The sequence below is a fragment of the Lagenorhynchus albirostris genome, chromosome 14, assembly GCF_949774975.1.
Source record: "Lagenorhynchus albirostris chromosome 14, mLagAlb1.1, whole genome shotgun sequence".
NCBI classification, from domain to species: domain Eukaryota; kingdom Metazoa; phylum Chordata; class Mammalia; order Artiodactyla; family Delphinidae; genus Lagenorhynchus; species Lagenorhynchus albirostris.
Genome location: NC_083108.1, coordinates 57,105,876 through 57,120,341, shown reverse-complemented (window position 1 = coordinate 57,120,341; position 14,466 = coordinate 57,105,876). Strand labels below are relative to the sequence as shown.

At 44.7% G+C, this 14,466-nt stretch overlaps 1 protein-coding gene across 1 annotated transcript; it reads right to left on the bottom strand.

The window, feature by feature from the left end:
• Positions 1–265: 265 nt before the first annotated feature.
• LRRC30 (leucine rich repeat containing 30) lies at positions 266–2,143 on the bottom strand. Its single transcript, XM_060120915.1, has one exon. It carries the CDS (start codon positions 1,836–1,838, stop codon positions 933–935), a length of 906 nt encoding a protein of 301 aa, XP_059976898.1. The 5' UTR covers positions 1,839–2,143; the 3' UTR covers positions 266–932.
• Positions 2,144–14,466: the final 12,323 nt, after the last annotated feature.

Below are 14,466 nucleotides of genomic sequence, written 5' to 3'. Positions count from 1 at the left end.
CAAGTGGCAAATATCACCCTTCTCTGAATGTGAAAAAGGTAATGACTTTTTTGGGTGGCCTGTCTTTGCCTTACCTCCTCCTTCCTGCCTTTTGGCCACTTTTTTTCCCCTATTATTAGCTCATCTCTGAGAAGGCAAATGTATACGGGAGGAATAATGAAATTATTAAAGGATAATGTAACCACTGGCAAGTGTCTCTAGAAAAGCTCAAGGATGTGACCGTGAGTGCAAGAGGAGGATTGGGAAAGAAGGTGGACACTGAATGTTAGCTTTCGTTTGTATTTATTCTCTGAAAGCCATCACTCTGTACGCCCGTCACTCACCACCAGACGTCAGCGTGAGCAGCTGGATTGTTACCCAACAGTCATTCTGGAGGCAAAGTTCCTGTGGCTGTTTCCCCCAGGGACTCATGGGGAAGCTCTGGCTGATTTGGTCATTGCCGGGAGGGCAGGGCCCCAGCTTGCTCTTTGGTCCCAAGTGATGCTTGATGGCGGCTGAGGTGGGAGCATGTCTTGCCATTGCTACCCACGTTGCCAATTCAGGGGCTGAAACCAGATGGTGTCAATGCCTCCTATATCGTACCTGGCCCACTGCACAGACTTAGCAAATATTTCACTTTTGATTGACTTTGAATCAGACCTGCTGTCCTCCCTTCCAAAAGCTGAATCCCACCGCTCCCCAGAAGAATCAGAATTATTTCTCTTTGGGGAAAACCCAAGTCCTCTTTCAATTAATGTTTAGAAGGAGATGAACATAGTATTATGCGGGTTATTAAGAACATACAGAGCTAAAAGCAAACGCCTCCTTAGAAGGGGCGTTCAGTGTGATTTAGCAAATAATAGCACAAGCATCGACCCACAGAAACAGGAAGAGGAGAAGGTTTAGACCAGGAAAGTACCCGGCTAAGTCTGTTGGTGTCTCCAGCGCCCACGTCAGGTGTGTTTTTTGTCCTTCAGGTAACTAAAGAGCATCTCCAGACCCCCCTCCAGCAGCTCGGGCAGAGGTTTGGATAAAGGGTTGTGGGAAATGTGAAGCCCTTTGTCCATGGGGTTCCAAGCGATCCTGGCCAGTCTGCACAGCAGGTAGAGCTCCTCGGGGAGGGTCTGGATGTCATTGTTGTTCAAGTTCAGCAGCTCCAGGCTCGTGAGCAGGCAGAGGGAGCGGGGGAAGGTGTGGATGTTGTTACTCTCGGCAATGAAGATCTGCAGGCTGGCCAGGCACTGGATGCTCTCGGCAATGTTCTCCAGGCGGTTGGAGCCCACGTGCAGGAAGTCCAGCTCCCTGAGCGAGAACACGCAGACAGGGATGTGCGCAAAGCGGTTGTGGCTGAGGTTCAGCTTGCGCAGCCGGGAGAGGTCGGCGAGGCTGGCGGGGAGCTGGGACAGGAAGTTGTGCGACAGGCTCAGGACCTCCAGGTTCCGGCAGGCGCTCAGCTCTGCCGGCAGCTCCGTCAGGCAGTTCATGTGCACAAACAGGACCTTGAGGCTCTGGAGGAGGCTGACCTCCCGGGGCAGGGTCTTCAGGCGGTTCCCGCACAAGTTCAAGACCACCAGCCGTGTCAGCTTCCCCACCTCGGGTGGGAGGGCCCGGAGCTGGTTGTGGGACAGGTTGAGCTTCTGCACCTCTGACAGGCTCCACAGGAAGTCGGGAGCATCTGTCATGCCCTTGGTGACCAGGCTGAAACTGACGTGCCGCAGGCCCCGCTTCAGCAGACACCGCGGGTCCCTCCCCGAGAGCAGAGCATCGTCCCACGGGGAGAACTTCTGCCTCCCCCGGAGGACCCCCCGCCCCGGGAGGCCCTTGTCCTTGCAGCGGGCACCAGACTGCCTGGCCCCCATTTACCTGCCTTCCTCGTGCCCCTCTGTCGCCGCAGGTGGGGATGGGCTCCCGGCCCAGCTGCCGAAGCCCGGCAGGGAGCCGATCGGGTGATGGGAGCCGTGGCCGGTGGTGCCGCAGGGTGAGTAGGACTTGGGGGGAGGTCCCAGATCCCCGGCTCTCAGGGTCCCAGATGCCTGGTCCTCGGGGTCCCAGATGTCTAGCTGCGCCGCCGAGAGCCGCCCGTCTTCCAGGCTGGGTTGAAGTGGCTTCTCTCGGAGCAGCCGGGCTGTAATGATACCCTTGTCCCTGAGGCTGCAGAACTGAACCTCTCGGATCCCTCTGAACACCACGGGGCAGCTGTCACTGTCATTCTGCCCGCACTTTATTGGTCTGGTGTGTGCAAACAGGTCAAGGGGAGGCCGTGTCTGACTTTCCTGTCTCTGCTTTTCTGGGTGTCACAGCTGAGCAGGGCGATTAACCAGCCCGTCTCCGAAAAGAAGCCAAGGGGAAAAATAAAGCCAGGGTGTCTGCAGGTCTCAGGCTTATCCGGACCGTGGAGTGAAGCCAGGCTGAATGTGAGTCGCAGAGTTATGCTCCCAGAGTTAAGGATCGGCAGACATAACATACACCGATTCAAACCGCAGTGAATCATGTCGTTGTGAAAAAGTAACAGAAGGAGCCGGGACACCTGGAATCCTCCAGGACAGGTTTTACACGGTACTGGTCAGAGGTGATTCCTCGAGGAGAGGGTGAAGGGGTCTTGACCACACTCCCATTTTCTCCCAGAGAAGCTCTGGGGTCCTCTGTTCTACAGAGAGCTCCTGGGTTTGGTAGGGTGCTCTGTAAATGTTTGGACAGCCCTTGACTGTCCACTTAGTAAGGAAAGCATGGTGCCTATTGTCCTGGAAAGGAGTCTGGAGAGGCCTCCCTGGGTACACACCTCTCTCCATCTCTCTCTCTCCATCTCTCTCACTGAACAAGTTAACTTACATCCTAAGTAGGTAGTCAGTTGTTGGTGTCAGGGGCTGAACCGTGCCCCCGCTCCCAAATACCCAACGATGAAATCCTAACTTCCAGTAACTCAGAATGTGACCGTGTTTGGAGACAAGGCCACATGAGGACACAGGAAGAAGACGGCCATCTGCAAGCCAAGGAGAGAGGCCTCAGAAGCAACCTACCTGCCAACACCTTCTCTTAGATTTGCGGCCTCCAGAATTGTGGAAAATAGATTTCTGCTGTTTAAGCTCCCCCACCGGCCAAGTCTGTGGAGCTTTGTGTGACGGCCCCGGCAAACGCACAGGCGGGGGCACAGGCGGACACATCTGCATAGGTGAAATAATCCTAAAAATAAGTTGTGGTTAAGGGGAGAAGAGATATCGAGGTTGATGGCCCAGGTTCTGAGAAAAGGGCGTATGGGCTTTGCAACGGCTGGCGTGGCCCGCAGGCCTGCGGCTTTTGCTGACACAGCCATGGCATAGCAGTTGGGCCTCCTGGACAGCAGTGCCGGTCCTCTGACTGTGGTCTCAGAACAGTCATCACCAAGCCAGGACCTTGAGCTGGGCTCTGGCTGGGTGCCGCCCCGGGGAAGCTGCAGGCCCATCCACTGAGGTGGAGCGGCAGGAAGTGTAAGACAGTGCCAGGCCATCTCTGCCCCACTTGGCATTTGAGAGCGCTCTGACCCTTTTCAACTGATTAAGCCCCAGGCATTCCCGGACAAAGGTGGACACTCTAGACTTTTTTTTTTTCTTTCTGTATGCGGGCCTCTCACTGTTGTGGCCTCTCCCGTTGCGGAGCACAGGCTCCGGACGCGCAGGCTCAGCGGCCATGGCTCACGGGCCCAGCCGCTCCGCGGCACGTGGGATCTTCCCGGACCGGGGCACGAACCCGTGTCCCCTGCATCGGCAGGAGGACTCTCAACCACTGCGCCACTAGGGAACCCCACTCTAGACTTTTTTTTATGGTATATCTGAGTATACCATAGGTATTAATTGGGGAAGGGGGTAGGGGAGTAACGTGACTAAATTTGTATCCTAGGTTTTTGGAGCAGATCACACCTTATATATGTAAATTTCATGTGACAATAGAATTCTTCTGCTTCCATGAGCCTGAGAAATGATGTTAGAATATCTGAAATGTTGAGACCAGCAGGAGCTGGAGTGGTTTGAGAAAGAATCATGGCTTTCTTCTTTGTGACAATTCTCTCTTTCCCCTTAATACATTCTTTCCAAAAAATACTTTTTGAGCACTTATCAATAGCCAATATTGATCGAATATTTACTATGTGAAATGCACTGCACTAGGCACTTTACATAGAAGATGAATATTAAAATTAACTCCATTTTAATATGAGGAAAAGGAAGCCAGAGAGAGGTCAAGTTGCTAATGCAAGATCAAGTTGCTTGCCCAACGTCAAGTATCTACTCAATGGCAGGACCAGAATTCAAACCCAGTTAGTCTGACTCAACAGCCCTGGCTGGAACCATAAGAAAACTCTGGGCTTAAACGTATACAGAGCTGGAATAACTGTGGCTAGGATATGGTTTTCTGTTTTCAAGTTTCTATGGAGTAGGTCTGGAGAGAACATAGGTAAAGAAATGACTCTGTAACCACATAATAGAAATAACTACATAATTAGGCATTAACCCTACTTTCTCTCCCCCAACACAACTAGGAGAAGCCAAAGTTAAAATACCATTCCCAAAGACTTTCGCATAATGGATTTAATCCCCTCCCCAAAATAGTTCAGTTCTTTTTTTTTTCTTTACATCTTTATTGGAGTATAATTGCTTTACAATGGTGTGTTAGTTTCTGCTTTATAACAAAGTAAATCAGTTATACATATACATATGTCCCCATATCTCTTCCCTCTTGCATCGCCCTCCCTCCCACCCTCCCTATCCCACCCCTCCAGGCAGTCACAAAGCACCTAGCTGATCTCCCTGTGCTATGCGGCTGCTTCCCACTAGCTATCTACCTTACATTTGGTAGTGTATATATGTCCATGCCTCTCTCTCGCTTTGTCACAGCTTACCTTTCCCCCTCCCCATATCCTCAAGTCCATTCTCTAGTAGGTCTGTGTCTTTATTCCTGTCTTACCCCTAGGTTCTTCATGACATTATTTTTTTCTTAAATTTCATATATATGTGTTAGCATACGGTATTTGTCTTTTGCTTTCTGACTTACTTCACTCTGTATGACAGACTCTAGGTCTATCCACCTCATTACAAATAGCTCAATTTTGTTTCTTTTTATGGCTGAGTAATACTCCATTGTATATATGTCCCACATCTTCTTTATCCATTCATCCAATGATGGGCACTTAGCCCATCTCCGGGCTATTGTAAATAGAGCTGCAATGAACATTTTGGTACATGACTCTTTTTGAATTATGGTTTTCTCAGGGTCTATGCCCAGTAATGGGATTGCTGGGTCATGTTGGGATTGCTGGGTTCTATTTGTAGTTTTTAAAGGAACCTCCATACTGTTCTCTACAGTGGCTGTATCAATTTACATTCCCACCAACAGTGCAAGAGGGTTCCCTTTTCTCCACACCCTCTCCAGCATTTATTGTTTCTAGATTTTTTGATGATGGCCATTCTGACTGGTGTGACATGATATCTCATTGTAGTTTTGATTTGCATTTCTCTAACGATTAATGATGTTGAGCATTCTTTCATGTGTTTGTTGGCAGACTGTATATCTTCTTTGGAGAAATGTCTATTTAGGTCTTCTGCCCATTTTTGGATTGGGTTGTTTGTTTTTTTGTTATTGATCTGCATGAGCTGCTTATAAAGTTTGGAGATTAATCCTTTGTCAGTTGCTTCATTTGCAAATATTTTCTCCCATTCTGAGGGTTGTCTTTTGGTCTTGTTTATGGTTTCCTTTGCTGTGCAAAAGCTTTGAAGTTTCATTAGGTCCCATTTGTTTATTTTTGTTTTTATTTCCATTTCCCTAGGAGGTGGGTCAAAAAGGATCTTGCTGTGATTTATGTCATAGAGTGTTATGCCTGTTTTCCTCTAAGAGTTTGATAGTTTCTGGCCTTACATTTAGGTCTTTAATCCATTTTGAGCTTATTTTTGTGTATGGTGTTAGGGAGTGATCTAATCTCATACTTTTACATGTACCTGTCCAGTTTTCCCAGAACCACTTATTGAAGAGGCTGTCCTTTCTCCACTGTATATTCCTGCCTCCTTTATCAAACATAAGGTGACCATATGTGCGTGGGTTTATCTCTGGGCTTTCTATCCTGTTCCATTGATCTATCTTTCTGTTTCTGTGCCAGTACCATACTGTCTTGATTACTGTAGCTTTATAGTATAGTCTGAAGTCAGGGAGCCTGATTCCTCCAGCTCTGTTTTTCGTTCTCAAGATTGCTTTGGCTATTTGGGGCCTTTTGTGTTTCCATACAAATTGTGAAATTTTTTGTTCTAGTTCTGTAAAAAATGGCAGTGGTAGTTTGATAGGGATTGCATTGAATCTATAGATTGCTTTGGGTAGTAGAGTCATTTTCACAATGTTGATTCTTCCAATCCAAGGACATGGTATATCTCTCCATCTATTTGTATCATCTTTAATTTCTTTCATCAGTGTCTTATAATTTTCTGCATACAGGTCTTTTGTCTCCTTAGGTAGGTTTATTCCTAGATATTTTATTCTTTTTGTTGCAGTGGTAAATGGGAGTGTTTTCTTGATTTCACTTTCAGATTTTTCATCATTAGTGTATAGGAATGCCAGAGATTTCTGCGCATTAATTTTGTATCCTGCTATTTTACCAAATTCATTGATTAGCTCTAGGAGTTTTCTGGTAGCATCTTTAGGATCCTCTATGTATAGTATCATGTCATCTGCAAACATTGACAGCCTTACTTCTTCTTTTCTGATTTGGATTCCTTTTATTTCCTTTTCTTCTCTGATTGCTGTGGCTAAAACTTCCAAAACTATGTTGAATAAGAGTGGTGGGAGTGGGCAACCTTGTCTTGTTCCTGATCTTAGTGGAAATGCTTTCAGTTTTTCACCATTGAGGATGATGTTGGCTGTGGGTTTGTCATGTATGGCCTTTATTATGCTGAGGAGACTTCCCTCTATGCCTACTTTCTGCAGGGTTTTTTATCATAAATGGGTGTTGAATTTTGTCGAAGGCTTTCTCTGCATCTATTGAGATGATCTTACGGTATTTCTCCTTCAATTTGTTAATATGGTGTATCACATTAATTGTTTTGCGTATATTGAAGAATCCTTGCATTCCTGGAATAAACCCCACTTGATCATGTTGTATGATCCGTTTAATGTGCTGTTGGATTCTGTTTGCTAGTATTTTGTTGAGAATTTTTGCATCTATGTTCATCAGTGATATTGGTCTGTAGTTTTCTTTCTTTGTGACATCCTTGTCTGGCTTTGGTATCAGGGTGATGGTGGCCTCGTAGAATGAGTTTGGGAGTGTTCCTCCCTCTGCTATATTCTGGAAGAGTTTGAGAAGGTTAGGTGTTAGCTCTTCTCTAAATGTTTGATAGAATTCGCCTGTGAAGACATCTGGTCCTGGGCTTTTGTTTGCTGGAAGATTTTAAATCACAGTTTCAATTTCAGAGCTTGTGATTTGTCTGTTCATATTTTCTATTTCTTCCTCATTCAGTCTTGGCAGGTTATGCATTTCTAAGAATTTGTCCATTTCTTCCAGGTTTTCCATTTTATTGGCATAGAGTTGCTTGTAGTAATCTCTCATGATCTTTTGTATTTCTGCAGTGTCAGTCGTTACTTCTTCTTTTTCATTTCTAATTCTATTGATTTGAGTCTTCTCCCTTTTTTTCTTGATGATCTGGTTAATGATTTATCAATTTGGTTTATCTTCTCAAAGAACCAGCTTTTAATTTTATTGATCTTTGCTATCATTTCCTTCATTTCTTTTTCATTTATTTCTGATCTGATTTTTATGATTTCTTTCCTTCTGCTAACTTTGGGGTTTTTTTGTTCTTCTTTCTCTAATTGCTTTAGGTGTAAGGTTAGGTTGTTTATTCGAGATGTTTCCTGTTTCTTAAGGTAGGATTGTATTGCTATAAACTTCCCTCTTAGAACTGCTTTTGCTGCATCCCATAGATTTTGGGTGGTCGTGTCTCCATTGTCATTTGTTTCTAGGTATTTTTTGATTTCCTCTTTGATTTCTTCAGTGATCACTTCGTTATTAAGTAGTGTATTGTGTAGCCTCCATGTGCTTGTAATTTTTACAGATCTTCTCCTGTAATTGACATCTAGTCTCATAGAGTTATGGTCAGAAAAGATACTTGATAAAATTTCAATTTTCTTAAATTTACCAAGGCTTGATTTGTGAACGAAGATATGATCTATCCTGGAGAATGTTCCATGAGCACTTGAGAAGAATGTGTATTCTGTTGTTTTTGGATGGAATGTCCTATAAATATAAATTAAGTCCATCTCGTTTAATGTATCATTTAAAGCTTGTGTTTCCTTATTGATTTTCATTTTGGATGATCTGTCCATTGGTGAAAGTGGGGTGTTAAAGTCTCCTACTATAAATGTGTTACTGTCGATTTCCCCTTTTATGCCTGTTAGTATTTGCCTTATGTATTGAGGTGCTCCTATGTTGGGTGCATAAATATTTACAATTGTTATATCTTCTTCTTGGATTTATCCCTTGATCATTATGTATTGTCCTTCTTTTCTAATAGTCTTTATTTTAAAGTCTAATTTGTCTGATATGAGTAATGCTACTCCAGCTTTCTTTTGGTTTCCATTTGCATGAAATATCTTTTTCCATCCCCTAACTTTCAGTCTGTATGTGTCTCTAGGTGTGAAGTGGGTCTCTTGTAGACAGCAAATATATGGGTCTTGTTTTTGTATCCATTCAGCCAATCTGTGTCTTTTGGTGGGAGCATTTAGTCCATTTACATTTAAGGTAATTATCGATATGTATGTTCCTATTCCCATTTTCTTAATTGTTTTGGGTTCATTATTGTAGGTCTTTTCCTTCTTTTGTGTTTCCTGCCTAGAGAAGTTCCTTTAACATTTGTTGTAAAGCTGGTTTGGTGTTGCTGAACTCTCTCAGCTTTTGCTTGTCTGTAAAGGATTTAATTTCTCCATCAAATCTGAATGAGATCCTTGCTGGGTAGAGTAATCTTGGTTGCAGGTTTTTCTCCTTCATCACTTTAAATATGTCCTGCCACTCCCTTCTGGCTTGCAGAGTTTCAACTGAAAGATCAGCTGTTAACCTTATGGGGATTCCCTTGTGTGTTATTTGTTGTTTTTCCCTTGCTGCTTTTAATATGCTTTCTTTGTATTTAATTTTTGACAGTTTGATTAATATGTGTCTTGGCGTATTTCTCCTTGGATTTATCCTGTATGGGACTCTCTGTGCTTCCTGGACTTGATTAACTATTTCCTTTCCCATATTAGGGAAGTTTTCAACTATAATCTCTTCCAATATTTTCTCAGTCCCTTTCTTTTTCTCTTTTTCTTCTGGAACCCCTATAATTTGAAAGTTGGTGTGTTTAATGTTGTCCCGGAGGTCTCTGAGACTGTCCTCAGTTCTTTTCATTCTTTTTTCTTTATTCTGCTCTGCAGTAGTTATTTCCACTATTTTATCTTCCAGGTCACTTATCCGTTCTTCTGCCTCAGTTATTCTGCTATTGATCCCATCTAGGGTATTTTTAATGTCATTTATTGTGTTGTTCATTGTTGTTTGTTTCATCTTTAGTTCTTCTAGGTCCTTGTTAAAGGTTTCTTGCATTTTGTCTATTCTATTTCCAAGATTCTGGATCATCTTTACTATCATTATTCTGAATTCTTTTTCAGGTAGACTGCCTATTTCCTCTTCATTTGTTAGGTCTGGTGGGCTTTTATCTTGCTCCTTCATCCACTGTGTATTTTTCTAACTTCTCATTTTGCTTATCTTACTGTGTTTGGGGTCTCCTTTTTGCAGGCTGCAGGTTCATAGTTCCCATTGTTTTTGGTGTCTGTCCCCAGTGGCTAAGGTTGGTTCAGTGGGTTGTGTAGGCTTCCTGGTGGAGGGGACTGGTGCCTGTGTTCTGGTGGATGAGGCTGGATCTTGTCTTTCTGGTGGGCAGATCCATGTCTGGTGGTGTGTTTTGGGGTGTCTGTGGACTTATTATGATTTTGGGCAGTCTCTGCTAATGGGTGGGGCTGTGTTCCTGTCTTGCTAGTTGTTTGGCATAGGATGTCCAGCACTGTAGCTTGCTGGTCGTTGAGTGAAGCTGGGTGCTGGTGTTGAGATGGAGATCTCTGGGAGATTTTCACCATTTATTATTATGTGGAGCTGGGAGGTCTCTTTTTGACCAGTGTCCTGAAGTTGGCTCTCCCACCTCAGAGGCACAGCACTGACTCCTGGCTGCAGCACTAAGAGCCTTTCATCCACACGGCTCAGAAGAAAAGGGAGAAAAAGTAGAAAGAAAGAATTAGTAGAAGTAGAAAGAAAGAAAGAAAGAAGGGAGGGAGGGAGGAAGGAAGGAAGGAGGGAAGGAAAAAAAGAAAGAAAGAAGATAAAGTGAAATAAAGTAAGATAAAATATAATAAAGTTATTAAAATAAAAAAATAATTTATAAGAGGAAAAAAAGAAAAAAAAAAACCGGACGAATAGAACCCTAGTACAAATGGTGGAAGCAAAGCTATACAGACAAAATCTCACACAGAAGCATACACATACACACTCATAAAAAGAGGAAAAGGGGAAAAAATCATAAATCTTGCTCTCAAAGTCCACCTCCTCAATTTGGGATGATGCGTTAGTCTATTCATTTATTCCACAGATGCAGGGTACATCAAGTTGATTGTGGAGCTTTAATCCGCTGCTTCTGAAGCTGCTGGAAGAGATTTCCCTTTCTCTTCTTTGTTCTCACAGCTCCCAGGGCCTCAGCTTTGGATTTGGCCCCGCCTCTGCATGTAGGTCGCTGGAGGGCGTCTGTTTTTCCGCTCAGACAGGACGGGGTTAAAGGAGCCGCTGATTCGGGGGCTCTGGCTCACTCAGGCCGGGAGGAGGGAGGGGCGCGGAGTGCGGGGCGGGCCTGCGGCGGCAGAGGACGGCGTGACGTTGCGGCGGAGGACGGCGTGACGTTGCGGCAGAGGACGGCGTGACGTTGCAGCAGCCTGAGGCGCCATGCGTTCTCCTGAGGAAGTTTTCCCTGGATCCCGGGAGCCTGGCATAGGGGGCCTGCACAGGCTCCCCGGAAAGGAGGTGTGGATAGTGACCTGTGCTCACACACAGGCTTCTTGGTGGCGGCAGCAGCAGCCTTAGCGTCTCATGCCCGTCTCTGGGGTCCGCGCTTTTAGCCGCGGCTCGCGCCCGTCTCTGGAGCTCCTTTAAGCAGCGCTCTTAATCCCCTCTCCTCGCGCACCAGGAAACAAAGAGGGAAGAAGAAGTCTCTTGCCTCTTCGGCAGCTCCAGACTTTTCCCCGGACTCCCGGCCCGAGCCTCAGCTCCCAGGCCCGCCCGCCCCGGCAGGTGAGCAGACAAGCCTCTCGGCCTGGTGAGTGCCGGTCGGTCCCGATCCTCTGCGCGGGAATCTCTCCGCTTTGCTCTCCGCACCCCTGTTGCTGCGCTGTCCTCTGCAGCCCCGAAGCTTTTACCCTCTGCCACCCGCAGTCTCCGCCAGCGAAGGGGCTTCCTAGTGTGTGGAAACTTTTCCTCCTTCACAGCTCCTTCCCACTGGTGCAGGTCCCGTCCCTATTCTTTTGTCTCTGTTTTTTCTTTTTTTTCTTTTGCCCTACCCAGGTACGTGGGGGAGTTTCTTGCCTTTTGGGAGGTCTGAGGTCTTCTGCCAGCGTTCAGTAGGTGTTCTGTAGGAGTTGTTCCACGTGTAGATGTATTTTTGGTGTATCTGTGGGGAGGAAGGTGATCTTCGCGTTTTACTCTTCCGCCATCTTCCCCAGCAATCAATAGTTCAGTTCTTTAGCGAGATTCTCATATATCAAATGGATGAGTTTTGTGGATAGCTGACTGTTTCTTCTAAGTTTTTGAAACATGGATGATGCCTCTTATTAACCATGGTGATCCAGTCCAAGCTCCAGTCAGAGCAGGTTCACAGAGGGGATGGTCATAGTCTCTGGGTCGTGTCCTTGTCTGTGATGCGGGCCGTTTGTAGGCGGTGATTTCCCGGAGCCCCTTCCTACCCTGCGAGTCAAGATTCTCACTACAAGTGAGACCGTTGTAGGGAAATGAAAGTCAGACTTAACGCCTTCTGGTGAAAGCAGGAAAAATCCAAGGCAGCTTTTATTTTCCTCACATTAAGTTTGGTCCCTGGGGAATAAACAGTAACAGGAAATGCTGTGGGGCTTTGGGACTTACTATTAAGCCTACACATCCAATTTTTGCCAAAAGAGACTCTTTGAGGCTGAGTGGATTTTAGTTTGGCGTAAGCCTCAGAGGGCAGCATTGTTGACAAGTTTTTGAAATTCCAGGGCATGTAAGTAATTTGACTGTCTTTAAAACCTAAAGAAGTTATAGAATTATAGAAACATATTTAATAAGCCTACCATGTTAACTACATTGTTATATATTCCAAGTGATTCTTGTTCAACATATGAAAATCAACATTTCTTATTTCCTTAACCCTCAATAAAATACAACTGAAACGAGGAGAGTATAAAATAGGAGGTTATGAAAACACCCAGAGCTTCTCCTGAATTTACACTAATGGGACATCCATTGAAAATCTCTTTATTGTCACTGTGGCTTTTCAACTTATGTCTACAGATCATGTCTGTTAATTTTGGAAGAAAGAAATGTGCCTGTTTCAACCGTTTGCTAAAATAACCATTTTATTGATTTAAAGTTTTTAAAATAGAAAGTATAGAAAAGTATGGAGACAATCCAGTTAATGTTTTGCATATGTAAATTTCGAGCTTTTTCCTATACATATCTACTTCAATGTATTTTCTTGTACCAAAAAAAAATTTCTTTTCATCTGTTTTAGCCCAGGTTTCCTCAGTAGCATAGCTGGAGGCAGGAGCTCTGGGGCTAAGTTGGCTACATCTTTGCAGCAAGGCCTGCCTGTTGCTAGGTTTCATAGACATGTGCACGGTGGCTGGACCACCATGTCTCAGAACAGTCCCTGCTTAAGCATCTGTAAAATGCATGTAATGGTGAAACCCAAAGTACATAACAAAATGCCTTAATTCATGGTTATTAATGGTACATTGAAGGTTCATGATGACCTCAGTAAATGACAGTTGCCCCATGAATGGCAGCTATTATACACATAGACCACCCGCCCCCACCCCCACAGACACCCCTAGATTCATTCACTGAACATCCCCACACGTTTGATGCTTATTTTGTCCTTGTTCATGAACTTCACACTCTCGTCAAGGGCAATCAGACCTGTGTCTATGAAGCATCTCTCACTGATCTTTCACTCACCTTCTGTTTACCGCGTATTTACTTAGTGCCAGGAGCTGTTTTAGACACAGTTATACAGTCTATCTGATATTCAGAAGACTCGTGAGGTAGATATTGTTAACCTTAGGTTAAATATGAGGAAGTTGAGAGTCAGTGGGGTTAACTGATGCATAACTAGTTAGTATCAGAGTTCAATCAACACCTAGTCTTCTGATCTAAATCCTGTTCTCTTTCTACCATGTGACTAGCCAGCATCCCTCTGCACAGCTTTTCTTCTTAGTAAAGTGGCTTATTACTACTCTGATTAGAGCATGCCCCCGCCTGCCAGCTCAGAGCCACCGCAGTGAGAGGCAGCCCAGCCTGGTGGTCAATGTCGTGAGCCCTGGTTGCCACTGAGCATCTTGGGTTGTCATCCTAGATTTATTACTGAAAGGCCATGTGAACCGGGGCAAGGTACTTAGCTTGTATGTATTTCCATTTCTTCATATGTCAAGTGGAGATAATCACAGTATTTTATAAGGGTGCTGTGAGAATTAAATGGCTTAATACACATAAAACGCATAGGACCCATCTCCATAGGTAGCCCATGAATGGATACTAGACAGAGCACAGGAAAGACGGCCAATTCCACGGCTGCCCCAGGGCTCGAGTGCCAGGAAGTTCATCCGTGCAGGGCGAGCCTGGTCCTTTCCTCTCCTGGACCTTCCTCTTAGCCAAGCTGTGCCAGCAGTCAGCTCTTTCCAGGTCACAGCATGTTCTCCTGGTGAGCAGGGGGGTCCTGGGGCAGATCCAAGCGCAACTGCTTTCCCTCAAAGTCAGGCTCCTCTTCCAAACCCGCTTATCCGCAGATTTGTTCACTGTCTCAGTCTGTTCCTTCAGCTCAGGTAGATTTCAAGCTCCTTATCTCCCCAGATCCCTGAAACAATTCTGAGGACACAGTAGGTGCTCAATAAATGCTCACTGAAAGGAACAAACATCTGGGTGCTGATGGAAATCTGATGTGAGGATAAAAAACAGAGAAGGCACCTGACTTTCCTGTTTGTTTATTTGTCTATTGTTTTTACTGATTGATTGATTGATGTATAGTTGATATACAATATTATGTAAGTTACAGGTGTACGACATAGTGATTCATAATTTTAAAATGTTATACTCCATTTATAGTTGTTATAAAATACTGGCTATATTCCCCATGTTGTACAATATATCCCGGTAGCTTATTTTATTTTATTTTAAAAATTTTTATTTATTTAATATTTTAAATGTATTTTTGGCTGTGTTGGGTC

Excerpts from the sequence above, each read along its gene's own strand:
- LRRC30 (XM_060120915.1), bottom strand. The coding sequence starts at position 1,838 with ATGGGGGCCAGGCAGTCTGGTGCCCGCTGCAAGGACAAGGGCCTCCCG.